This window comes from Passer domesticus, chromosome 1 (genome assembly GCF_036417665.1).
Source record: "Passer domesticus isolate bPasDom1 chromosome 1, bPasDom1.hap1, whole genome shotgun sequence".
In the NCBI taxonomy this organism is placed as follows: domain Eukaryota; kingdom Metazoa; phylum Chordata; class Aves; order Passeriformes; family Passeridae; genus Passer; species Passer domesticus.
The window spans coordinates 145736918-145763289 of NC_087474.1; the positions used below are offsets into that span (position 1 = coordinate 145736918).

The following is a 26372-nucleotide window of genomic DNA, read 5'->3' on the forward strand; positions in this document are numbered from 1 at the left end:
GCAGATCATAGAGGTGGAGGATATTTCAAAACAGTGAAACACAAAGATTGTCTATTGCTAATTAAAAAAAAAAAACTTAGGCACAGCTGCTACAGGGACTATATGGTTAGGAAAGTTCAAAAGGCAACAATTGGGAAGACAAGAATATCTTTCTCAAGATTAGATTTTCATAATTATCTGCTTCAGAAAGTCATGTTGAGAAAATCCGAGAGTCTTTATTATTAGGGAAAAAAAGGAACAATTGAAGAAAAATAACATGGAAATATATTTTCTTTAACTAGCCATGGACTGATTTAAAGAGGAAATGCCAAGCAGGAAGTACACCATTTACAAATAAAATTAAACTCTTGATAAAAAAAAGCAAACTGTAACAGGCAAAATCTCAGAGATCTGAATAATTATGAAGACTGTGTGAACATTATAATTATTTCTATCACCTACAAAAGTGTAAATAACATTCATATTATGAAGTCCACTTTACTTGTCCAAATCAATTCTGATATTAAACTGATATTTAATAGTATATGACTAAAAGCATATGACTGGACTTAGAGTGGGACTGGATAATTTAGAAAATCTGTGACATATATGCTGTGTGAGTGAGACCTACTAAGGGCAATTAGATTAGCAGATGATAAAGTACCAGTCTAAGAAAGAAAATGGAAGAGCAGGAGATTAGATCCTATGAAAGATCAAATAAAAAAAAGACAATAATAAAGATCTTGTCAGTAAATGTTAAGAAAATGTGTCTCAGGAACTTAAAAGCATAGTCAAGATTACCATTTTTTAATATTTTGCTGTCATTATCTATACATTCTTAAAAATGGAAATTCTTTCAATTCTTTCCAAATTTTCTAGTATCAGAGAATCACAGAATCATAGAATATTCTGAGTTGGAAGGCACCCATAAGGAGTGGGAGTCCAACTCTTGAGTGAATGGCCCACACAGTGATAGAAGGAGAGATTCTTCTTGTTTCTGATGACAATATTATTTTTCCAATACCTTTAATCTGTGAGCTAGAATTATTCAGTTAGAAATTAGTCTTTCTCTAAAAACAGTTTGATTACTTGAGTACAAAAGTGTAAAGTGTCACTTCCCTCCATTGGCAGGTGCATGAGACCCATGAGGTGAATATGATGAAGATTCAAAAAGGACTTGCAAATTACCAGGAAAAAATTATTACCTCTAAGACAAAATTAAATAAAAGATAGGCCAAGGGTTTGATGAGGGTTCGTGTGATGTGGTGGCATAGCAATAATTTCAGTAGGGTTTTATGTTTTTATTTTCTATTTTCTTTTTCTTGACAGGATGTCAGATGATGGAAGGATTGTGTTATAGGACAAAGACAGAACCTTGATAGGATTAAATTGATGACATCTATTGCACATCCCGAGGTACTGTAGGAGAACATGTGAGAGAACTGATCTCAGCCTTCTGGTATGTTAGAGAACTAAAAATTGTGAAGGGAGAAAATCAGATTGTGGAAACTGATTTTAGGGGAACCTCTGAATAGTGGGCAGGTATTATTTTAGAGAAAACTGGTAGAGTAGTCCAAAAACAGATTGTGGGAACAAATAAACAAAAATAGTGTAAAAAAATAAGGACAGTTTGATGTCCTGACTTACATTTGGTTCAAACTGCTCACCAGATGAAGCCCCCTAAAATTAGACTATTTCTGCTTTGTAAATATCAAGAGAACTGAAGCCTGACATAATTATTAAGCTGTTCATTGTGGTATACAATATAGATATACATCACCAAAAAAAAAAAAAGAAAAATCTTAAGGATAGAGAGAAAATCTCATAACATTTCAGAATGAGAATATATTAATAAAAAATATTTTTTGGTGAATGCAGTCAATGGCCATTGAATTCAGTATGCTAACACTGAAAGTGATGAAAAGTTAATGCTCAGAGAAAATCTTTAGAATACAGGAACCATTTATAGTTCAGTGCATCTTCTGGTTATTTATGGTTAATGAACTTTCTGAACTGGATCTACTAATTTGGTAGTCCCTGGGTGACTAAATTAGATTTTTGAATGACACCCTAGCTAAGGCTAAGACTAGTAAGGCACAATGGTAAGCAAAAATGCTTCTTTGGGTATAGTAGTCACAGAAGAAATTCATATACAACGTGGGTTCATTTGTAAATGGATGAAGCAGTCTTGTGGTGCTGAAATCCAATACGGAAATGGCAGAAGCACTAAATGCCTTTTCAGCATCAATTTATACAGCAGATGTACTCCTAGTTATCTATATGTACCAACATAATTTTTGAAGAAGAGGGACAACCAATACTGGAAAACAACAGGTAAAAGGAGGCAGCTGTATTCAAGGGCAGCTGGCCAAATAGCTTTCTCCAAAGGCTGACGAAAAATCTCTCTGAGTCCATGCAAGGTAGGTATCATCTATGAAAAACTATGATGAGATGTTCTGACTGATCGTAGAAAGCTAACATTATATCAACTTTTATAAAGGGCAAAGAGATCCTCAGAATCTTACACTGATCTCTGGAAAGAACATGTGCTCTAGTAAAGCATGAACTGGAAATCAAGAGCACATACACAAATTTACTATAGTTGAGTTACATTTGATCAATTTGTCATCTATGACAAAATGACTGGCTGCATAGCCCAGTGGTAGATGTAGCAGTGCTCAGTGTAACAGTGCTCAGCATCAGCAATGTTTCTGACAGCACCTTTTGCAGCAGTATGTTTTGAGAGCTGACAAAATACACACTGAATCAATACATATTCAAAATATGCCTGGAAGTTGTGCTTAAAGAGTAGAAATCAATTGCTTCATATTCAGCTGGTTGACAGTAATAATCTGAGCATTGGGAAATCAACATAAGGTCTGATGTTATCTAATATTTTCATCCTCAGCCTTGGTGGGGAGACAGAATTTATGGATCCATATATTTACGGATCAAACTAAAGTAGGAAAAGCAGTTGACACACTGAAGATCAGACTTTCAATCGAGAAGTCTGGCAAAGTTCAGCACTGGGAAAACAGAAACCTCATAAAACTCAAAAAGTAGAGATACAGTGTTCTGCACTATTGAACATGTTCTCATCCTGAATAAAATAAACTATATATTTATCAATACTAGAAGTGGTGGCAGCAGATCTCAGCTGGTGAAGCTGTATCTGCAATATTAAGCCCAATGTTTTGTCTCTCACTTCAAGAGAGATATTGGTAAAAACTGAAGAATTTGGAGATTAATCAGAGGCTCAAAGCATATGATCTACAATAAAAAGTTAAGGCAGCTAAGCTTAATTAATCTGACAAAGAGAAAGCTAAGGTACTATCTAATAGCAGACCATAACAATTTCAGGAACCACTACAAAGATAATGAACCAAACTTTTCTAAATGTGCCAGATAATATACAAGGAACAATTTGGAAGATTCAAATTTTACTTTACAAGAACTTTCCTTCAACAAAGGAGGGCAGAGCTGGAAGAGCATACACAAACTCTTCTGAAATCTTTAATCCTGGGAGTTTTCAGGATTGTCTAAACAAAGTCAGAGCAGACCTGACTAGTCTTACATTGGGCAGGAGGATGGACTGTATGCCTTCTGAAGAACCCTTCCAATTAATATTTCTATGACTCACATAAACTGCTTAATTTGTCCTGAATAAATGCAAAATTTTTGCATATATAACACAATGTGTTAAAGCAGTTCATAAATCGAAAAATGAATGCTTGACCTGAGTGTCTCTCAGTAACTTGATCTGCAAATTCCTGTTTCTAATAGAAAAAAATATTATTGCCATTAGGTTTGCATTTTCATTAAAACTCCAAAATTTGGAGATGTGTTATTAGGAAAAATGTATAAATAGATATCAAATAAGGAAGTTAGTATACAAATTTGACAGAATTTTAAGTTTTATCTGATTTTAAAATTTTCATCATTTGCCTCAACTTTGTGATTCCTCTTTAAAGAACAAAACGTAAAATCAGGAAGAAGTTCAAAATTAACTACAGAACCTCTAAAGGATGAGAAAGAAAAAGTTTAAAGTATTGAACATCGTACAAAGTTTATACTGAATAGTATTATTCTAGTAGTTCGCATTTCTGTAGCAAACTACCTAATTTGAGGTTCTTCTCCTCCATTATTTAATAATTTTTTAAAATTATTGTTTAAAAATAATCAATTATACAAGGAATCAAAACCATCTTTATTATTTATTAACCTGTTCAGTTCATGCCTGTAACTGAACAAATTTGAGACACCATTTTTAGCCATAGAAGAAAATGTACAGACAGAAATAACAATTAGTTCTTAAAGTCCACCTCTATCAAATTGTAAATTTAGCAATATCATACATTTTAATCCTAGCATAAAGAAACAATCAGCACATATATTATTTCTTCTGCCTGCAGCAAAAGAAAGAAAAGACATGTAAGCTTTCAAGATTATGAACAGTGATTTTTTTTTTTTTTTTAACCTGGCAACTTTTTACACACTATTGATCCATAATTTTTTTATGTGCAAGCTACAGATAGGTTCTACTGTGGTCTTTGAGTCACAGTATGAGAGCTAAGCTAAGTCACAGCATGTGTGTAGAGAACATCCATAGGAATATTTTCACAGATCAGTTTGTACATTACTTGGAAATATTACTGCAAAATGCTGGGATTCCATTATATAATGTTAGAATATCTAAATATTCCAAATTTCTGACCAAGAAAAATTCTTACTGAGTGCTGAAAAAACTACACTGATGACTAAATTTCAGTTTCAGAGGATTTCCTGACACTATGGAGGTCATTGGTAAGCCATCTTCAAAAAAAAAAAAGTGTAATCTTTTCTCATAAAGCTTGTACTGTCAGACACTTGTCCTTGACAAAGGATCCACTTAACTGTTAAAAAGTGATAGGTGCACAGATCCCCTATAAACTAGCCTCATATCTCACACTGCAAACTGAGTTTGGTTTATTTTTCAGGATGTTTGGCTTCAAGTTTCCAAGACTAGAAGCTCACCTTGCATATCTGCAGAGAAGGATCCGTGATTCAGAGTAGATTTAAGGAAAAATCAAATGTGAAACTTGTGGTCAATCTAGTCAATTAATGCTCAATTTCATTCTTCCAAAGAAAATAAGTACAAACTAATTTATTATATAAAATGAAAGAATATATTATCATTAGTTAGACTGTAAGTCAACCTGTGGTAAAACAAACTCTCCTTATCATAAACTTCATATTCTGCCATCTCTCAGTAGAATATATATTTTTAAGACTACGTCAGCATTTTTGTCCAACAGTATTCACTGCTTTGTTGCAACAGGGGTTTGATCAGAATCTCATCTTTAAATCCTAGCGTGACCACACTACAGAGGTAGAGGGAGGGATAGAGATGGGCTTGTTCATTCATGTCATGAAGACAGAATTTTGAGATGGTGATGAAAGAACATGGTTGCCTCATAATAAAACACCTGTTCAAGGATAATTCAAAATATGAATATGGATATGTTTATTCCACTTAGAAATAAAGAAAAATAGAAACAAAGCCACGTGAAAACTTTTTCTCTTGTTTTATTACATCTTATATTTATACATAGTGGCATTCATTCTAAAACTGGACATGTGAGAAAGATTTATTATTAGATTTAAAAATATTTATTTTGTAGTTGACACGTAAAGTAAAATTGCAAATTCCAGATGAATAATCACTAGTGTGTCTGAAATTTTAAGAAATTCCTAGAGATGGGAAGTTTTCTTTCTGAAGTAGAATGTTTTTTTTCAGCACAGGAAAAGCTGGCAGCAATAGGTAAGTCTTCTTGACTTTATTTCAACATGTAAAACCTTTTATGCTCAAATATACATCTAGCCAGATCAGAAACAATACCTTTAATACTCCAAAATACAGCTATGGGGAATTTGAATGTTACCCAAAAGGGTAAACATGGAATTACAGGACCCAAATAATGTCATGGAATGCTCCAGTTTGTCTAAGAGTTTGAATTACAGATTTTGTAAATCTGTGTAAGAACCATGTAAGGGGAAATGAATGTGCTGATAGCAGGTAGTGTTTGTAATCAGAACAGAAGTAAAACTGCAATACAATGCTTCCAAACCTAACTCTTCATGATTGAAGAAATCTAAGGAGAAGTGACAAGAGCACGCTCTTCTCTAAAATATATTAAATTTTACAGAAATCAAATTATGATTGATCTTAGTAGAGACAGAACTAAACCCTTCTTCAAAATACTGTATTTTTAAATTAAGGCATTGTAATTGGAATTGTACTTTCTTTTCAGAAAGGAAAAAAGAGGCAAGCTTAAAGTAAAGCTATTTCCTTCATTACAGACAGAATGACGTCAAGAAGGAAAAGGTGAAAGTGTGTTATTTTTCTATTTGCCAGGTATAGGCCAGAATGGAAAAGATTTTCCATGGTACTAGATGTTTTTAACTAAATGTAACACATAATAATTTGTAACATTCTTACTTTGGAAGCCTATGGAGCAATTAAACCACCATTATTATAATGTCAGGAATTGAAATTTAAACAGGTATTTTATTTAGTCTGCTGAAAATTTTTAGTCTGCTTTTGTTCCCTGCAAGAACTTCATCAATATATGAAGTTTTCAATTTTAGCTAAATGAACATATTTTACTAATATGCACTAGTGCTGTTTTTTACAAGTATAACTCCATAAAGATTATTGGGGGATTTTTTTCTAAGAGAAAAAAATGTCACCAAGATTAATGAGAAATTAGGGAAAAAAACACTGGAAAAGATATTGACACTGGTACTTGTGTATCTTTTATACTATTGTTCAGTAATTTGAATGCCTTCTCCTTTCATTTTCTCATCAATGCATTTGAGATAGGAAAAGCTGATACATCATCCCAGTGTACAGTTAAAAATAATGCCAAATGAAATCCTAACATTTTGATCTAAAAAGAAAGATGAGGGCATAATCATCAGCATATCTTTTTCGAGGTACTGCCCTCACATAAGTTTGACTAGAATAGTCTTTGTAAGTAGGTCTTTTCATGATCACTTGCAGAGATAACACTTGAAAAGAACTGGCAGGTTGTCTGTCAAATGCTGTTGCTCTCAAGCCATATTTTTGAAGTTAAAATACAAAATGCCATCCAAAGTAATGATACTAGAAAGTATGACATTTAAATACAGCTTTTTTATTTCTCTGTAAATAAAACTTTTTATTTTGAAAGCTAACATTAGAAATTGCATTTTTATAAAATTAGTTAAAAAGCTTTCTCAGATGCACATTGAACTTTTGCTTTTCCCAAAACTAGAGAAATAGGGAGACATGAAAAATTGAGAAGTTGTAATAATTGTTTTATAGCTGGCACATTTACTTAGGATGTAATTTTCAATCCTGTCTTCTGCTTGATTACAAGGAAAAAAGACAAAGACACAAAAAAAGTACAAGAAGTTTTGTAAAAAATGAAATATCATAATTTTGTAAAATCTTTGTACATCCAGATTACTCTAAGAATTCTCTTCAAATGCTTATAAGTGTGTTGTGTGATATGTACAATACAAAATATATAGAAAACAAACTTGAATGTATCAAAACCAATTAATTTTAAAATTATCATGCTTCTACTTCTTTCTGTCTTTTTTCTTTCATCATTAAGGTGTTTCATTTTTTGCAAACATAATGTGAAATTAGCATATGATGTGAAACAAGAACATAGATTTGAATTTTTTTTATACAGTCTGAAGTGTCTTTGTATGTCAAATATAAAATAATATGCATGCTAACTCTTTTAAATAAATGTTCAATAACTGAAAAAGAAAAAATTCAGAAGCTCAAAAAAGATATTAAAATTAATCCAAAACATTATCAAAAATTCATTATGTGTGTCTCTACTCATCAGCCATTGGTGATATCAGAATTAAGAGTCAAGTTAACTGAAAAAACAACAGAATATTTTGAAAGAGCACTGGAAGTCTTTTTTCTCTTACAAGATAAGAAATTTGAAAGACAGTTGTGAATAGAAGAAAAATTAATTAAAAAATGATCTGGATTAAGAATTCTAGGCGAATATGAGGACTGCTAGGGAAATACATCTGCATGTATAAAACTTCTGGGTTCCTGAAAAACACACTGTAGGGACTGTAATTTATCTATAAGACTGAATGAATATTTTGTAAGATCTGAAATTTCTTCTCTGTAGTTTTATTGTTCTTCTTGTGTTATATTCAGTTTTAATTTGTCCTTTGCAAAAGCCTCCAGTACAGTAGTATAAATCTAACACAGTATTTACATGCGAAAATAACATAAACTTACCTTCAATCCTATTTTTGTCAGATTTTCAGAGATATATGATCTCTCATAGGCAGATACTTTATCTATTTGCATACTAGGTACATGCTATATTGCATTACATAATTTTATACAGAATTATAGTGCACTTTTTTACTAAAAAGGTCAGTTTTGAAAAAGTACTCAGCAACACAAATATATTTTCAATATATTCATTTTCCAAGTTCAGTATTAGAGAAATGATACAAAGATAGAATTTATATTTTACCTAAAATCTGAGCCTATCCGTTTTCCATTTTCTGGTTCTCCAGGATCTGGACACAAATTGGACGCCTGTTTAATACCTCCCTCATTTACTGGAAAAAAAAAAAAAACAAAAAAAAACAAACAACAACAAAATAAAATAAACAAAAAATAGATAAAGTAATAAAGTTTTGAGAAAATACAGAGGTAAGCAATTAAAATACAAGAGTATATTCTTTTCCTTTTAGGTAATTTAAAACAGATTTTCTACAGAATATGATCACCCATATAAACTCTAATTTCAATACCTAAGTTTTTCCTCCCTATAATTAACAAAGCATGTATTTTCTGGGTTTTTTCCCAAATAAATAACACAAGGGTTTTTTAGATGAATTAATCGGCTATTTTGTTTGCTTTCAATAATATTGAATCCATATGGAAATTTTATTATTATTTTTTTGGAAACATTAACATTTAAAGGAATGTTCATCAGGTTTAGGGCTGTAAGATTTTTTTCTGAACATACATTAATAAATGTCATCTCCACTAAGAGCTGACCTTTTCTCCTTCAATTGTAATATAACTTGAATGCGTAAAGTCCTGCTGAGAGAATTGTCCTTAATCAGTATTGAAAATGGATATATACCCAAAATATGGTGATCTGAAGGTAAACTCAAAATGCCAGTTTGATTTGCATGCATTTAGCTTACAATAAACTAAAACAGATCTTCAGAAAGAAACTTCCTGTGAACCATTCTCTGTATTTTTCCAGAAATTTGTATGTAACAATCTAACCATATCTCAGCATATTCAACCACTTATTCACAAAAGCAGAAAAGTAGCAAAGGATGTTAGTCTGCTATTACTTGATAAATTCATGGCTTGACAAAAAACTATTTAAAAAAACAAGTTTACATGAGGCCAAGTAATTTGTATTAAGGAGAGAAATATTTTAACCTTTATTCATCTTTATTACTGATGAACTAGACCAATGGATTTGCAATATTAGAATTTTGCTTCCCTTTAAGGAAAAGGTTTGCATATAATTAGGGCAACCATACTACTAAATTTTTTTAAAAAAAGTATATTCTAACTATACTTTTAAAGGCTTTTCATTAACTTTCAGCTTTTAATGAACAAAAATACAATTCAGAATCCTTGGGGGTTTCTCTTCCTTGATATTTGTCTTCTTACACACACAGAAAGGGAAGAATTGGTTTGGTACCCCTGAGGAAGCCAAAGGCCAAAGGCAAATGTTGTACAGGCTTAAGCAGAAAACATCTCAACACAGCACACTACTCAAAAAACCTGTCAAGCTCAGTGCTTGTCAGCTGGAACCACAGTATTTACTCTCCTCTGTCCCAAGACACCTATAACATGTCAAAGGTTGCTCTAAAAACACTGCAAGACAATCTCTGGGTTTCTATGTTCAGGGGACTTTTGGGCCAGGAGGAGTCTTCCATCCTGGATTCAGATTTCAGTCTTTTCCTGCTCCAATAGATGTAGATGTGATGAAAGCACACTAGCTACAGAAACCTATAGTTTCTAGTGTTGAAATAGATATATTTCTCTGACAACTACCATTTCATAGACTGCACAGAAAGCAGTCAAAGCCATCTTGTTGGATAAGTATTTAGAATTAATGCTCTCCCTGAAATACTGGGTGCTTCACTATGAGACGTGAGAAACTCAGTCATCAAAAGTAGCCTGCATATATATGGAAGACATTCAAACTTTTCTGACATTAAACATATATTAAAACTATAGTTAAAAATTATTAATGATGTCTGATAATAATATTATCGAGATTATAATGCTGCCATTTGGCCATGCATTGTATATCATTGCACACAGAAGAAATTTTTACTGTAAAAAATAGTGTTTAAACAATGTTATCTCTATTATAGCTAATTTTTTAATATTTTAAATAATTATTTTATTTTTGTACATAATTTTTCCCCATACACAGGTAATAGAGCAAATATTCATATAAAAAAAAAATCTGTTGGATTGCAAGACACAAGAACTATTATACACTTTGATTTCTACTAAAAATGGAAGCTTGAATATCCTATTGGTTTTCGACACCTTCTGTATAAAGTTTAATTCCTAGAAACACTCTATAGGATATAATTTTAAATGATAATATATGGAATTGTCAGTACTCATAAACAAAAAAAAATAAAGGCTTATGTTAAAGAAAGTCAATGAAATAATTAATTTGTTTAAAAATTAAGACATATACTGCATTAAAAATACAGAGGAAAATTTTATAGGCAGATATGGATTACTAATTTGATCCCAATTCCAAAATACATTTAAACAATCTTAAAGCCATTCTGGTTTCTGTAAAGTGCCTAATGAAAAGTAATTTCACAGTTTAGGATTTTTGTATTGATGTTACTTTTATAGACATAATGCCCGACTTTTCAGTCTACGGCCCTATGTAATTCCATAAATATCTGTCTATATATTTTTATTTTACACCTCAAATGCTTATGCACAATAAGCAATTAAAGGATTTCCTGTAGTAAATTAAATGCAACTAAGGAAAGCATTCATTCATGGTCCGGTCATGAAGCTGGTATCAAGAAAGTCCACAGTTCAAATTCAGATTGAATTAGATCAATGAAATAATTCATTTGTCAGTGTCAACACTTCTAAACTGAAGCTGGTGCATACTTGTTTCAAAGTGTATCATCATATCAAATATCTTCTGACTTTACTCTGTGCAAATCACCTGTGCATTACTATTGAATGTTATAAGACTGATACATTAAAAAAATGTAAAATAATGAAAGAACATACAGATGAGAATGCTAGACAAAAATTTCTAAAGACATTGCTAATAAAAGTCATAATGTAAAATAGATATTCACTTATCCTTATTTTCACTAACAGTTGAAGGTTGGTCATTTTTTTCCTTTAAGTACCCTATATGTCACTGTAATGCAATGACACTAGACCCAGCTGAGTCCATACTGAGAAAATTTTCTTGTCAACAGCCAAATACATAAGCTTCTTATGAAATACTATTTCTTCAACATTCTCAGCTATTGAAGTGACTAGAGAATCAAATGCTAAACTATAATATAAAACCTTAGTTATCTATTTATTACAAGATTATGGTCACTAAAGGTACAAATCACCAAGGTTTTCACCTTCACTTATTATTGACTCATATATATAATCTATTCTGCATAATCAATAACAAAAAAGATAAAGTGTCCAGCTTCGTATAGAATATGATAACATGAAATTATCTAAAGACCTTCAAAAATATGTTGATAAATTTCATCACTAATTTCATAGCAATGAGCTTTGGATATCATGAGTATCTGGTACTTCATTATAAATATACAATTCCTATTAAAGTTTATATAGTAGAAAATGTAATGATTAGTGCAAAATAACATCTTTTATCAGCCATTGTATTAGTATTGTATTATTATTCATAACTACAGAATCACAAATGGGGCATTAGACAGAGACCTCAGTGATGTACTTTATAAATGCTACTGTAATTATCTTACTGTTACTTCTTCTGCACAATCAATCTGTTTTCCATTCACCCAATAGATATAAAAAGAATATTTGTTTTTAAATATTTTGATACAAGGTTTTCAAGTAAACCAGAAATGTCTTACAAAACTATTTAGGTGATGCAGTTTACAGAGAAGTTGAATATGGCAATACATGACATTACAAAAACTGAACAGAAGTGTGTTTTGCTTAATTTTTCTGAGTTGTGAATGCTAAAGGGTTGTGGTATTTGGAGATATCTTGTCTAAAAACCAATATCTTGACAGTTTAAAATCTAACACTGAAAATAAAAATGTATGCTAATGCTGCTAAGTTCTGGAAACTGAATTCATCACCAATACTTTAAACAAATAATTAATTCAAACATGTCCAACCCAGGGAGCTTCAAAAGCAAATTCTTTCAGTCCTGTGAAGAGTAATGAAATGTAGAACAATCCAACATATGCTAAATATTTAGTCCATTTTATTTACTTGTAAATATTTAAAATGTGGTTCTATTCCAAAAAGGCCTCTATAACAATGGCACATTCTTTTTCAAAAGTATCCTTTCAATACATTTAGAGACACACCTGTTTAATTTGTGCTAGAAAGTTGCCTGACTCCTTATGATATAATCAGGACTTGGTCCACTGAGATGTCAAGAACTTTGAGTTTCTAATTTCTGTAACTAAAATTGAAGCATCTTCAGAATTTTGAAAACTACACCTAGTTAATCAGCTAAAATGTCAAACTTAATGAGTTTTAAAAAATTTCAGAAAGTGACCTTATGTGTGGTTGTGTGCTTGTAAATGAGGACACACTATAATTCGCACAGCATTTGATGCTACTTCTAATGCTCAATTTAAAAAATTGATCTCTTACTCACAGCTAAATTTACAGCTGACACCTAGAAGGCTATTTTTTTCCTTTCAAATACTGTAAATTTATTGCAAAATATTGACAAAATAATGTGTCTTTATACAATGCCAGATTTATAGAAAGGCTGTCTTTGGAGTAGAACCATACGTAAAAATCCACCATGCAGACTGGAGAAACCAGTTCTAATATCAGAATACATAAATAATTACACACAAACAGCACACCACAAACTTCACTCTTGAACTAGAAAAAGTAACAAAAAGGAGTACACTCACAGATAGAAAACTTGTTGCTGTTGTCTTTCCCTGGAAACAATTTAAATCCTCTAGATTTAAAATCTATGGCCTTTTTCACTAGTTAAAAACAAAAACAAAAACATGTATCAGGCAATACAATCTAAAATATTTCATTTGACAAATTTTATCATGGACGTATATACAAATTAGAGTACTGTCTACCTCACAACTTCAGATTTCATACCTTTGGTGTGAAACAATTTAGAAAAATAAATATTGAGACCAATTTGTAAACCTGACAAAGCAAAGAAATGGTATTTGCAGCTTAATTTTTCTCCTGCATAAATAATAAAATAAATATGGCTAGAAGTGTTTATTTCCATGCACCACATAATTGTGTAAAACATTGTCACACATTTATGGAACTTGGAAAATGAAAATAATCATAAATATGTTTGCTCTAAAAATAGCTGTTCTTCTCTGGTGAGAAAAAAAAAAGGGAAGAAAAAAGGTATTTGAATGTAGAAAATAAAATAGTCTGGTATTCTGCTGTCTGTTGGTTCTGCAGCTGGTCTTCTTTCTAGCTTGAAAAATCTGTTATTTGCAAAATGCGATATGGAAGGTAGCTATCTCCCACCTCTCCATTAAGCCCAAAGCTCATCTGTTTCTGTAAAAGTCCTTCTTGTGGGCTGGCTTTATGATATAAACAGTTAATCCAGGCAAACCTTGTGGCCTCAACATATCTTTGAAAGAAAACAACCAATAAAACTGTGAATAAACCCAAAACTTCACATATATAAAAATGTAAGCAAGAATAAGCAAATACACTACAAGAAACTTTCCTTTTCAGTCATTAAACTAAGTGCCTGATCTCTAATAGTCTTGGCCTGTAAGTAGTGAATTATGCATTAAAATGGACCTGCTTAAAAATTTTAAATTTTAAGTTGAGTTTATGTACAAAATACTTAAATGGTTTTATAGCCACAACAGACACTGTCTATTTTTAAAAAAACTATGTAGAAGATGTTTTATCTTGGCCACAGGCAAATTCTGCTAATGAAGACAGCATAAATTAAAGGAATTGTGTCTAGGAGAACTTAACCTAACTAGATACACTGTACCTCATTTTTTTATACTTCTGATTGAAGAGACCAAATTTTCTTATAAATACAAAAACATATTACCTTGAAAGGCAAAATGTAAATTTACTTGTATGTTATTATAATGTAACATATAAACATTGATAATGGTTTGAGAAATACAATATTTGCAGAAGTAAAATATATATGTTACCACAAAGTTCTGGATTTTGGTGTTTTTTTTACTCTTGATAGGAGAAGCCCCTCCCCCTCTCCAAATTAATTGAAGTCCATAAGCAATTCTATCCTCAGGGGAAATCACAGACCAAAGAACTCTACCTTCATACAGCAGAGCAACACTGGAATAACAGCAATGCTCTCTTGTCATGGTCTGAGCTTTCTAAAATGTTATTTCTATGTAAATAGGAATGTTGGACTATAGCTCTAACCTTCTCTTGGCTTTCTGTGAGGATCAGTCTAAAATAACTCCTCATGAATCAGAAGATAGACGTAGTTCTTGCAGCACTTAAGCAAGATGGGAGTGGTCTTGAATACATGAGCTCAGTTACTGGAATGAGTTTAAATGTTCTCATTAGAGATATGTTTGTTCTTTATTTTCAGAAGTCATCAAAACAACACACTAACAAAGGAAGACTGTCCTGTATTTTTTTTTCATTTGTTTCTACTCATTCTGAAACATGTAGATGGCATATCCCAAAAGAGCTCAGAAGATCTAAGGTGGAACTGAAAATAGTTAAAAGAGTGTCTTGGTGACCACAGTGAAATCAGTCAAAGATTTTTATAATAATTTGCATCACTTTGCCAAGACTATTAAATATCACTAAGAAGGCAAGCAATTTCAGCTCTCTAAAGCACCTTTACAAGAGAAGAATTTTACTCCTAACTGGGGTTTGCAGGTATATACACTGAACAGTGGTTTCTGAATACACTGTGCGGGAGTAGTTATAGAAATTTATATGGCAAACATGCAGACTTTTAACTATGTGTTGGGCTGCAATTGCATAAACATACATAAAAATAACCCCACCATCACAAAAAAATCTCCTACCCAATAAATAGATTATTTTATACTTGGAAAAATAAAGATTCTTTTGCTTGTCAAACACATGACAGTAAGTTCTGAAAGTAGATTTCACTTTTCAGAAGTCTCAGAGGATGGATTCATGAAAACAAACTGTGTAGTTGTACACATCTAGGCCCATCCACAAAGAAAAACAGACACTTCAAGAGATCGGTTAATCTCATCTTAAAGTACCTATTTTTGCATGAAGTGAGTTTATATGCCCATTTCTCTCAAGAATAAGTGTTCAGAAGTAACAATAGTACAAATATTTAAATATGGTCAGATTAGTATGTTCTCATATATTTGAACAGCCAAGAGCCAAGAAAATAGATTACACCAATGAAGTAGAATACTCCTGTGGAGACATACAAATATAAGAGGAATGTAGTGATAAGACAAAATTATATTCTAAAAGTAATCTAAATTTACAAAAACCTATATGACATAACCATCTTTCCAGTGTCATAAAATAAGGAGAGGCTTAATTTTTTTAAATGATAATTTAAATACATATGGCTTCTAGGTTGGTTGGTTGGTTGGTTTAAAATTTATAAAGACAGCAGGTTCATTTATTTGTATTGTTTATTTTTGGAGAAGAAATGGTGCACATCTCCTATGAGAATAAATCTCTGATAATCCTGAATCTATTTTTGATCACATGACTGGATGAAGCATAAAGAGTAGCATCAGAACTCTGTGAAACCAATTCAGAGATTATGTCAAAACCCTGAAAATAATTTAGGCATCCACCTTGGGATTTCGGCTCAAGCTCATGCTTTTTTCCTACTTCAATTCACTTTAATACAAATACAGAATAATTATTATTATTATTATTATTATTATTATTATTATTATTATTATTATTATTATTATTATTATTATTATTATTATTATTATTACTATAGAATTATAGAATGGTTTGGGTTGGAAGGGACCTAAGGATCACCTACTGCCAAGTACCTGTTCTAGTACCTCACCACCCTCAAGGTAAAGAACTTAGTATCTAATGTAAAACTACCCTCCTTGACCTTAAAGCCAACTCGCCTTGTCCTATTACTACATGCCCATATAAAAAGTCCTCTAGAGCTCTCTTGTAGGTCCTCACTAGGAAATTGAAGGTGCTCCAAAGTCCCCACAAAGCCCTCACTTCTTCAGACTGAACAGCTCTACCTTTCTCTTCCTCTCCCTCTTTCTCTGTTACTTTTTCTAAGGTTAGAAAGTCCAATATTTTCTGTAAAGAAGGAAAATGTATCTGAATACTTTATAAAGGGGGAAGTCCCAGTAATAAAGGTAAGAATTTTTCATTACAGATGTGTGAGCTAATATTCAGTCAATAGACATACCAGAGACATGCACACTTTTCAAGCAGCCAATTTAAAGTGAAATGTGTTCAGAAATATTTTCTTGAAAATTTTGACCAAAATGGTCTCTCATGTAAGACAATGAAGATTCTAATATTTACAGGCAAAATTTTAGTCACACACAGACAAAAATATTGTCTTTTTTATTTTCTTTAATAAAAAGGCTGTGTAATTATGCATATTTGTCCAAATTCTTATGTGCATGTATGCAATATATGCAGGCATGCTACATACAAGCACTTGTAAGAAAGGACTAAGTGACAATTCCAGCATTTTATACTTCAGGATAGGCACTGCATTAAAGAAATCAGTGCATTAAAAAGGGCCTCAAGTAAAGAAGTTTTAAGCACAGATATCATAAAAAACCCCCACTTAGATGTAAAATTTGAATAACGATCTAAAGTACAGCAAGCTCTCAAGCACTAGAAAAAAAATCATTTTGAAAGAAGATTGTTCAGTTGACACAGTTCCAACTTCATTGAAAAAGTCTGTCCTCAGGGCCAAATGAGAAAAAATTAAAGAAGGAAAATTTGCTTCTACAATATGGAAGTATCAGGATAATACAGCCATGTGAATGATATTTATTTAAAACACTGACAACCCACAAATTCACATCTTTGTTTTGGTTATGCAACAGCATTTATGTAACAGAAGTGTCCAGCTTATACTTTTCTATATTTTGTAAATTTTCAAATCAAATATAAACAATATTTCAAATGCTGAGTACTAAAATATCATTGTTCTATGCAAAGTAGGCAATCAGGTTGCATTATTTCAAGTAACTATACAGAACAATGGAAACAGCCCTTCCCCTCTCCAGAACTACTCTTTATCGTCATTATCACTCAGCTAATGCACATGGAGAAAAATGTGTAACATCAAAGCCATTATTTCAAGATTGTATATACAGCACTATTTAAATTAAATGTTCAGAAGCATAATACTATGGGAAATAAAAAGGAATTAAATTTTCAACTGCTTTCTGAAGTAGCAGAAAAAAAATTGTTAAGAATACAGAGTAAAACTGATTTTGACTTGTGCAGAACCATTAATTCAATGATTATTTAAAATCTTCAGTATGTGGTGATGGCAGATTTTACTCACAACAACACAATTTCTAGTGTCAGAAACAAGAGTATTGTATACTTTGGACTTCCAGCATTGGCTGTGTGTGTGCAGATATGCCAAATGCGTCATGCATGATACTTCCAGTTCGCCTTTGGCATATGTCTAATTCATTGTATTTCCTCTAGTACATCTGCTGCCTAAATGCATTGAACTTACTACTCACTACTCATAAAAAGGTCAGTTACTATTTCTTTTGTTTTGGTTTGGTTTTTTTTTTTTCATTTACATAAAATTCTGTACATATATGATACGACTAACTATTCATATTTTCCAAATTCTAACAATGTAAGTGTTAAATATCCAGGTATTTCTAAGGAAATCACCACTAAAAAATCTCTAAACCTAGTGATTACCCAAATAAACTTCACTGTAACCCAACATGCCAACTAATGTAGCACTATCTTCTAGAAACTTTCTGCACCTTGAAATTCAGCATGACAGAACATGAATTTTCATCAGTTTTGGTAGTACAGCATGAACAGCATAGGTTAACAATTTCCTAAATATGAAGGGCCATGCAAAGATGAAAAGACAACCAAGTGGTGAAACACCCACTTTTCATACTAAGAAAATTTTGTTTTTACATGAGCTAATCTTAGTTTTTTATTTACTGCCCGCCCCCTTCACCCATTTCCCCACACCCTTCTCCCCTTTAAACTCTACAGTACCCTGGTAAAATCAAATTGTATAGAAGATTTATATTTCAAATTACTACAACTACTGCATTATTACACTGACTTATTGCACTGTATTACTAATTTAAAATGATCAAAAAATTAGTTTTTCTACTATACTCTATATGTACGTAAAATTTCTCTAAATTGAAAAAAATAATTTAAAAAGAAGGAAATATATTTTATATGTTTTTAAATATTAAATTCTAATTTCACTACTTTTTAAAAATATTCAAACTAAAATAAGTCTGATATATACCAACAATTCGTGGTCAAAAGAAGAAAACTTGAAATACCAAGGGAAAGTAATGACACAACACATCAGACAAATACCTATTATAGATATAAACATTTATAGTGTAATGAAAAACGATTAAGAACTGCAGGAAGTGCAAAAAAACATGAATAGGAAAAACTAGTTCTGAGAAGAAAATTGACAAGAAAATACAAAAGGCAATAATTCAATCAAAACATTACCATAACTCATTTATTAAAATCAGTATGACTGATTTTCTTTTTTTTCCCTTTTTTCCTTCTAAGCACTACCAGATTTGACTGTTGGATGAAAAAAATGTCTCCTTTCCTCTTTCCAAGTGGGAACATATCAAGAAGTTTAGGATATTATTATCACTTTTTGTCTAATAAAAATTTTTACATTAACAAACCATCCATTATAAAGCTCATCCACCAAACAGACCAAATCTGTGCGTTTGTTATACATATTAAATAGGTATTTCTAAAAGTATAATGAAATATTAAAGAAATGCAATTCAGTGGTTAAATGTTTGAGTGTTAGATTACATTTGTATTATGCTTATTTCTTGAAACATTTAACATTTTCTAAGAAGAAAGCTACTTAAACACAAATCTTTTTGTATACAAAAAATCTTAGAAATCTTACTGCCAAATACATTTACTTTCTTCAGACTTTCATCTTTGTAGTTTCACTAACAAAAACAAAGAAACCAAAGGCCCTGAGGACATATGCAGATAGATTATCTACTAGACTTAAAAATATTAAACAGCTCTTCAAAAAGCCTCTCCATCTTTACTCCTCCTTTCTTCTTCCTGCTTCTTAGTAGACCTCAAAAAAATAGGATATGTGAATACATATTTTCTAACAAATCCTTAGAAGTCCTATATTGACTAATCCCAAAGTAATGATCTTCCATACACTTTTATCAGAACTTTAAAAAATAATATAAGTAATTTTCTCATAACATCTTTTTGTTTTCAAAAATTCCATTAGCATATGATTTAATTTTGCGTAACAAATCTTAAAATCTTGCTTTCTATCATGAATTCTCCTGTAAGACAGGAGGAAAAATAAATGCTCATTTAATAGGGAATACCCAGTAGCAAGATTTTTTTTCTCCCTGATTCATTTTTTCCTGGCCATTTCTAAGATACTAAATAAAGCCAGATATCAAAAAGCATAAGGCAAGTACTCCTATAGAAGAAAGGGGAAAGGACAGAAAAATTATAAAGGCTTGCAAGAAAGTAATAAAAGGTATAGAGAAAGATAGAGAATAGAGATATTAATAAAATTATAAAATTATGGTAAAAAATTGTTAAGTAGAATTATCAAAATATACATTTCCTCAAACTGAGAATATATGGTTAAAATTTTGTGAGCACTTAGTGACATTTCTACTCTTTAATAAGAGAAATTTGGAGTCATAACATTTTTTGGAATCCAGAGTTCACTTGAAATTATTTTACTAAGAAAAGCTCAGAGACACTTGTGAACTGCTAGATGATGACTAGAGTAATTAAGATTTCCCAGCACTATTTGAACCTGAGTCTGCTAATTTTTTTCCTCCAACTACTGTATCGCTTTTTTTGACTGTTTATTTTTTCTAAATTTAATTTATTACTTGCAGTAATAGAGGTGTTTTTCATTGTTTAAATATGGTACTCATTTGTTTCTCAAGGGCATTTAGTTATGATGTATGTGTATTTCCATATTAAAATGAATGTTGAGAGGAATAGAATAGAATAGAATAGAATAGAATAGAATAGAATAGAATAGAATAGAATAGAATAGAATAGAAATGATAGGATACTTGGAAAGGACCAACAACAATCAATACTCAACTGTCTGACCTCTTCAGGGCTGACTAAAATTTAAGTCATATTATTAAGCACACTGTACAAATGCCTTTTAAGATTTGCCCATATCTCTTTTATCATATCTTTAGACAGTAGAAGTATGCTATATAAGTTCTCACAAGAAAATATTCTAAAATATCTCTCATGATCTATGTATATACACAAATAAAAATTCTAAAACCTTAATAAGTATGTAGTTGATACAAACTATAGAACAATTCAATAGGACTAAAACATTACTAAACTCTGACTTCACTATATGAAAAAAATAGTAGAAAACAAAGCCGTGTCATATTATCCTCTGTTACTTTAGTCATGATGAAGCCAACAATTCTTAAATATTTAAAGAGGAAAAAAAAACCCAAAACCTAAATCAAACCAAACCAAATAAAACCCCAAACAAACAAACAAAACAAAAAAAAAACTAAACCAAAACAAAACAAACCACAAAAAAATCCACACACACAAAAAACAACAACAAAAAAAAACCCTTGGAAATACCATGTTTCTATCATGTTTCTATCATGTTTCATTGTCTTCTTGTTTTCACATCTGAGAAATACAGATCATACTAGAAACTGTAGATTGTAGCATGAAAAAGAATTTCTACTAAATCTCAGCATTTGAAGTTTCTTGGTTTAACTAAATGAAAGGGGTTAGGGATATCCTTTTTCTCCCCCCTTCTTCCAGAATAAAGAGACAAACTTTTCTCAATTTAACCACTTGGTTTCATTAGAACTAAGGACCCAAAATGTGCTGGTTTTCACTACCATCTATTCTATCTAAATATATTTTTCATTAGCCTGTCAAGGTGCATCTTCAAAGCTTTCATCCTTCATTTACTCCCTCCTTCTACAAGGTTTCAGTGTTCCAATATCAAGAACTCTTCTTACTCATCTCCCTAATAAAAAAATATTTAAATATTATATACTAACTTGTCCTTACTTAAGTTCTCTACATACTGACATTCACTTCAAAATGTATGCTTTCATGCTGTCTTACATTTTATTTTGTAAGGTGGGATGATCAGGAAAATGTAACACCATTATAGTACCTTTATTTATCTGATTCATTGTGAATTCTTGTTGATGAAGAAACTATAATCATGTACAGTATTCCTCAAGAGATCTCACTATCGCCTTATAAAATAATTCTTGTACTTTCCTAACTTTAAGGAAAGTATTTCACCAAATGCACCTAATGCATCTTTTTCCAGCTAATATGCTTAGAGAAGATAGTAACCAGTCAGCTTTTAACACAATTTAAATTATTATTGAGATCCAGGTAGTACATATATATGGTATAGCAATTTACAGCTAGCAATCAAATTTTTGGTATGTATAAACCTCTAGTTCTCTCTATACATCTTGTTCATGCATAAACGTCCAAAAAAGTTTTACAAAACAACAGAGCATTGTTATTGTGTACTCACTCTGAAACACTTTATTCACAGAACAATCCCATGGATGGCCAACAATACTACTCTTTTTCTACAGTTATGATTTTGCATCTATGGTAATATATCATAAAACTGTACTGTTTGGGTCTTACTAGTAATATACTCAAAAAAGCCTACAGTTAGGTCTATACATACAATAATTTTTTACAATTTTAAATATTCACACTTGCATATAGTAAGTTTTAGTAACTAGTCTATTAAATTTTGTCTTCTCAATTATGAATTAATTTGCTTAACTTGGGAGTGCAATTCTTAAATTAAAAATGGCAAAAAAATTTCCAAAGCAAAACCTAATTTTTCATAGCTATTAAATAGAGAAATAATTTAAAAGTAATTAATATAAATTTCTTAAGTAGGAATTCTTAATTCCATAGTTATTTAATATGCAGATTTTTTAAACTTCTATGCACAAAGTATTGCCAAAGAGTATTAAAACACTTCAATAATAACCTACAGGAAATTCTATAGAAATACCTCTGGAATACCCCTCTGTGATAAAAATTCCTTCAAGTCAATTAACAACCATCTCACATTCACAAAAATTCCTTCAGAATGTGTCTGTTTGTTTTTAATAAGGAATATTTCATGGAAGAAAATTATAGGTTATTTATTAAAGGTCATTTGATATGTTTCAATGGCGGTTATCAAATATTGGTGTTTGCTGAGTAAAAATGGTAAATTTTAATAAGTATAGGAACATTCTTTAATAGCATGCACACATATTCTCTTCCATGAGAAAGAGACACAGTAAAAAAATTTAAAGTTCTTGTATAATGAATGCTAGCAAAACCAAGACTTCCAACGTTGCATGAGTGAATAAAAAGCACATGGAACTAGGTGTGGCCTTTCTTCTCCACTAAGGTGGAAAAGAGTCTGATTTCAGTTGTATGTGGGTTGTCATACCTTTTGGTGGCTATACTACTATTTTAATATGTGAAAAATTAGCACCATACCATTATTTTACAGTATCTTGATGTCTAAATTATTCTCCTTTTTTAATTATCTAATGTTTAGCACTTTATTTTAATAAAATAATTTAGAAGTACTTGCCATAGCTCTATCTTGTGCTAAGGAATAGGTCAGAGAAGAAAGGAACACTGAGAAAACAGTGGAGAGGACACTGCAGTGTAATGATTCTAAAGAGAAAATGGGAAAAAACTATATGTGTATCACAATTACTGCCATATTTAACTGCCAGAGCAGTACATCCTTACATCTTTAAATCAGAAGATATTATTACAGATCCTTGTATGTGCCCTCATAACTGAAAATAAGCCTGTTTTTCTGAACTTGAGCAAAGATTTTGTGAAGTGAGTGCACAGCCACACAACTAGTACAAACCAAACTATTGATTAATTTATATCAGTCAATAACCAGAAAATACTTCAGCTCTCCACTGAAATGAATACAAATGAAATATAAACCTTTATGCCATGATTTCTATTTTATATGTAAACCAAAGACAGTGTTTGTTTTTCATTTATTCAATTTAATTATATATTTTTAAATGTTGAAGAACTGCAGCTCTCCTATTTCAAAAGGTGTTAGTGAATGAAGCTACAGTAACTTACACTAGGGGACTATCCAGTAACATGGCAGATTCCAAATAAAACTGTCTACAAAATATCAATCATATAATATGACTTCTACAATTTCCTTGGGCTATAAAAAGTGCTTCTTATCAATATATTTGTTTTTATAAATTTTTCATGTACAATTGATTAACATGAAGCACATAATAAAAATTCAAAACATAATATAAATTGTATTCAATATTATCCTGCAAAATTAAGCTGAGCCTTTCCTGAAATTGTGCATGTTTAAAAACACACCACATGCAATTTTTTTCTGAATATCTGCTGGTTAAATTAAGACATTCCAGCATTTCTTTTTGTCAGCTTCATGTTTCAGATATAGACATTTACTTTTAACACAGCAAACAATGCTAGTATTATTCTCCTAATGTTGTTCATTATGAATACTTTAGCATGCAGATTAGATGATCTCAGTGTAAAAATAGATGAGATCTTTAGCTTTAACACTTTGATATTTGCTGAATATCCTAGTGTTCTAAATGTTTCTTTGATCATTGATTTCATGTTTGATAGAATGAATATGTAGAGATGTTTTAAAAACCAAAATTTTGCTGAAGATTTAAACAGATGGGAGATGAATACAACTGCATCACCTACTAGTTTAGAACAGCAGCTATTTATAAAGTACATTCTTAATGCTATGGTTAATTATATCTAATCACATATGCAGAATAGATTAATAGTCCTATCTCAATTCTCTAAACTTTCATCAGATGTCTCTTACACTAGGCTTTATTGTGAAATATAATGATGCAAGCTATAAAGTCACAAAACTCCTTATAGGTACATTTTGTCTTTTTATAAATCAAATCAATTTAAATAACCAAGACAATATTATTACTAATTTCATTTTTTTCATCTGACTGCCCTACTAGAACTCAAAGTTAGACAGATTTAATCCTTTTTCCCATTTGGTTCAATTTAATCCTTTTTCTCATTTGGTTCAATTACATTTCCTAAATGGATACCTGAACTTTCATTTTTAATTAATACAAAATATTTTTTCATAACTACATGGGCACAAGTAAAATAATATCCAATACCTCTATGAGTAACAACTGCAAGTTCTTTAGTTCTTTCTATCTGTTCAGCATTTCTTGCTCGTCGTCTTGTGCTTTGTAAATTTGCTTGATGAAGAGAGAGTGTTTCCTTGTAAGTGGCCGACTCCAGAACTGATTTTCTTATATTCATAGCTTGTACTCGTTGTTCTTCAGCAGATTGTCTACAGGTGGTCACTGCACTGGATACAGCAACATCAGCAGATGTGCTAGCAACAGTAATGGCACCAGTAGTGGCTGCAATATGCTCCTCTAACTCACCAGTGGAGGCAGTTTTGATGAAAGAAGAACCTGTGGGACACACAGTAGTACTGGATGCTAACTTTTTCTTTAGAATTGTGTTTTTGTGATCAATCTAAAAGATTAAATTTCCCTCTGTTTAACATAGTAAAGACAACTGACATGAAAAGAGGAAAGTCAACAGGCTTTATTTAAAAAAATTGAAGCAATCAGAACATTGTTTAATGCTAGTGAACATTTTGTAATAATAGTGATAATACATGTTAAGTATTAGATGTCCTCAAAACTTAAACTTTTTTACCAGTCATAATGACAACACATGATTTCCATCCCTGCATGTTCGGTCCTGAATCAGCATGGCTAGATCAAAATATGCAGCTATACTATTGATAGAGGGCCCCCACACTTCGAAAAGTAGTAACCATCCTATTGAGGAGTGAAATGGCAGCATTACATAGTAACCTAAGCAGCAGAAAAAGCTGCCATAAGCTACTAATCCAGCCACTAATAAGGCTGCCAGATATGCTGATTCTCGTCATCAAAGCTTGATAGGGCTCTAAAAGCACATTTAGACTTGACACAAGGCCAAGTGTAAAGGAATAATAAGAGGTACCCATTTAAACAAAACTTGTCAGCATTATTATTTATAGTTAAGATGGTAAAAAGGCTTCATATGTAATTTTCTTTTTGCTCTCTGATTTCTGTAACAGACCAGATTATTATACTAAAAAATCCTCACACAGAAAATGTTTGATAAGCTAAGAAAATTGTCCATGCCCATGCCCTGTCTGTGGAAACACTATTTGCACTTTAAAATTATCTAGTATTTAAAATACATAGAAATGTTTTCAATATTTTATTAACATTTTCATCCTTCCCCATCCCCCATATTTGCTTGCAAATGTTTGGAAGCCAAGTCTCTCACCTGTGAGCATTTAGAACACCTTAACACAGTAGAAACTCCATCTTGACTGGAACAAATAAATGACTGGGCAATTAATAACAAAATTCACCATAAAAAATAGCATAAATAAAGCTGATGTAGCATGAACTGTACTATTTTTTACTAGTATCTTTAAAACATGGCTTTTTTTTTCCATCATAATGATTAGGGGCCCTTGAACAGTCATCAGACAATAGTATTCCATACTTCTCTTTTTTGTTCTGTGCTCTCCTCTTATACTTTGAGCCTTGTCTTTCAAATGTAGTGGGTGATGTCAGTATGGAAAGCTACAAGAGTTTTCACGCTTTTAGAAAAATCTGTCCACTAGAAAATGGAAATAAGACTCCCAGAGGAATTAAGCATTATACAGTATATTTAAGGCACAAGGTATATCAAATCTCTCGACAGAATTCTCAAATGTTCTGTATAAAATAATGGAAGAGATCCTCATATTAGAAATAGTCTTGCTAATAAATTCTCTTTTGTTCACTGAAGAAATTTTAGGCTA

The 26372-nt window shown here is 31.4% G+C and overlaps 1 protein-coding gene across 4 annotated transcripts in view; it reads right to left on the minus strand.

The window, feature by feature from the left end:
• Positions 1-26372, minus strand: part of CSMD3 (CUB and Sushi multiple domains 3) — a 589442-nt gene that overhangs the window by 329061 nt on the left and 234009 nt on the right. The window contains exons 7-9 of one of the 4 annotated variants that reach the window (XM_064395025.1): positions 24667-24972; positions 13171-13248; positions 8520-8607 (exon numbers count right to left, since the gene is read on the minus strand). In XM_064395025.1, the coding sequence (XP_064251095.1) occupies positions 8520-8607; positions 13171-13248; positions 24667-24972 (472 nt within the window). The remainder of the gene's footprint in view (positions 1-8519; positions 8608-13170; positions 13249-24666; positions 24973-26372) is intronic. The other 3 variants (XM_064395032.1, XM_064395041.1, XM_064395049.1) reach the window with 3 other exon arrangements.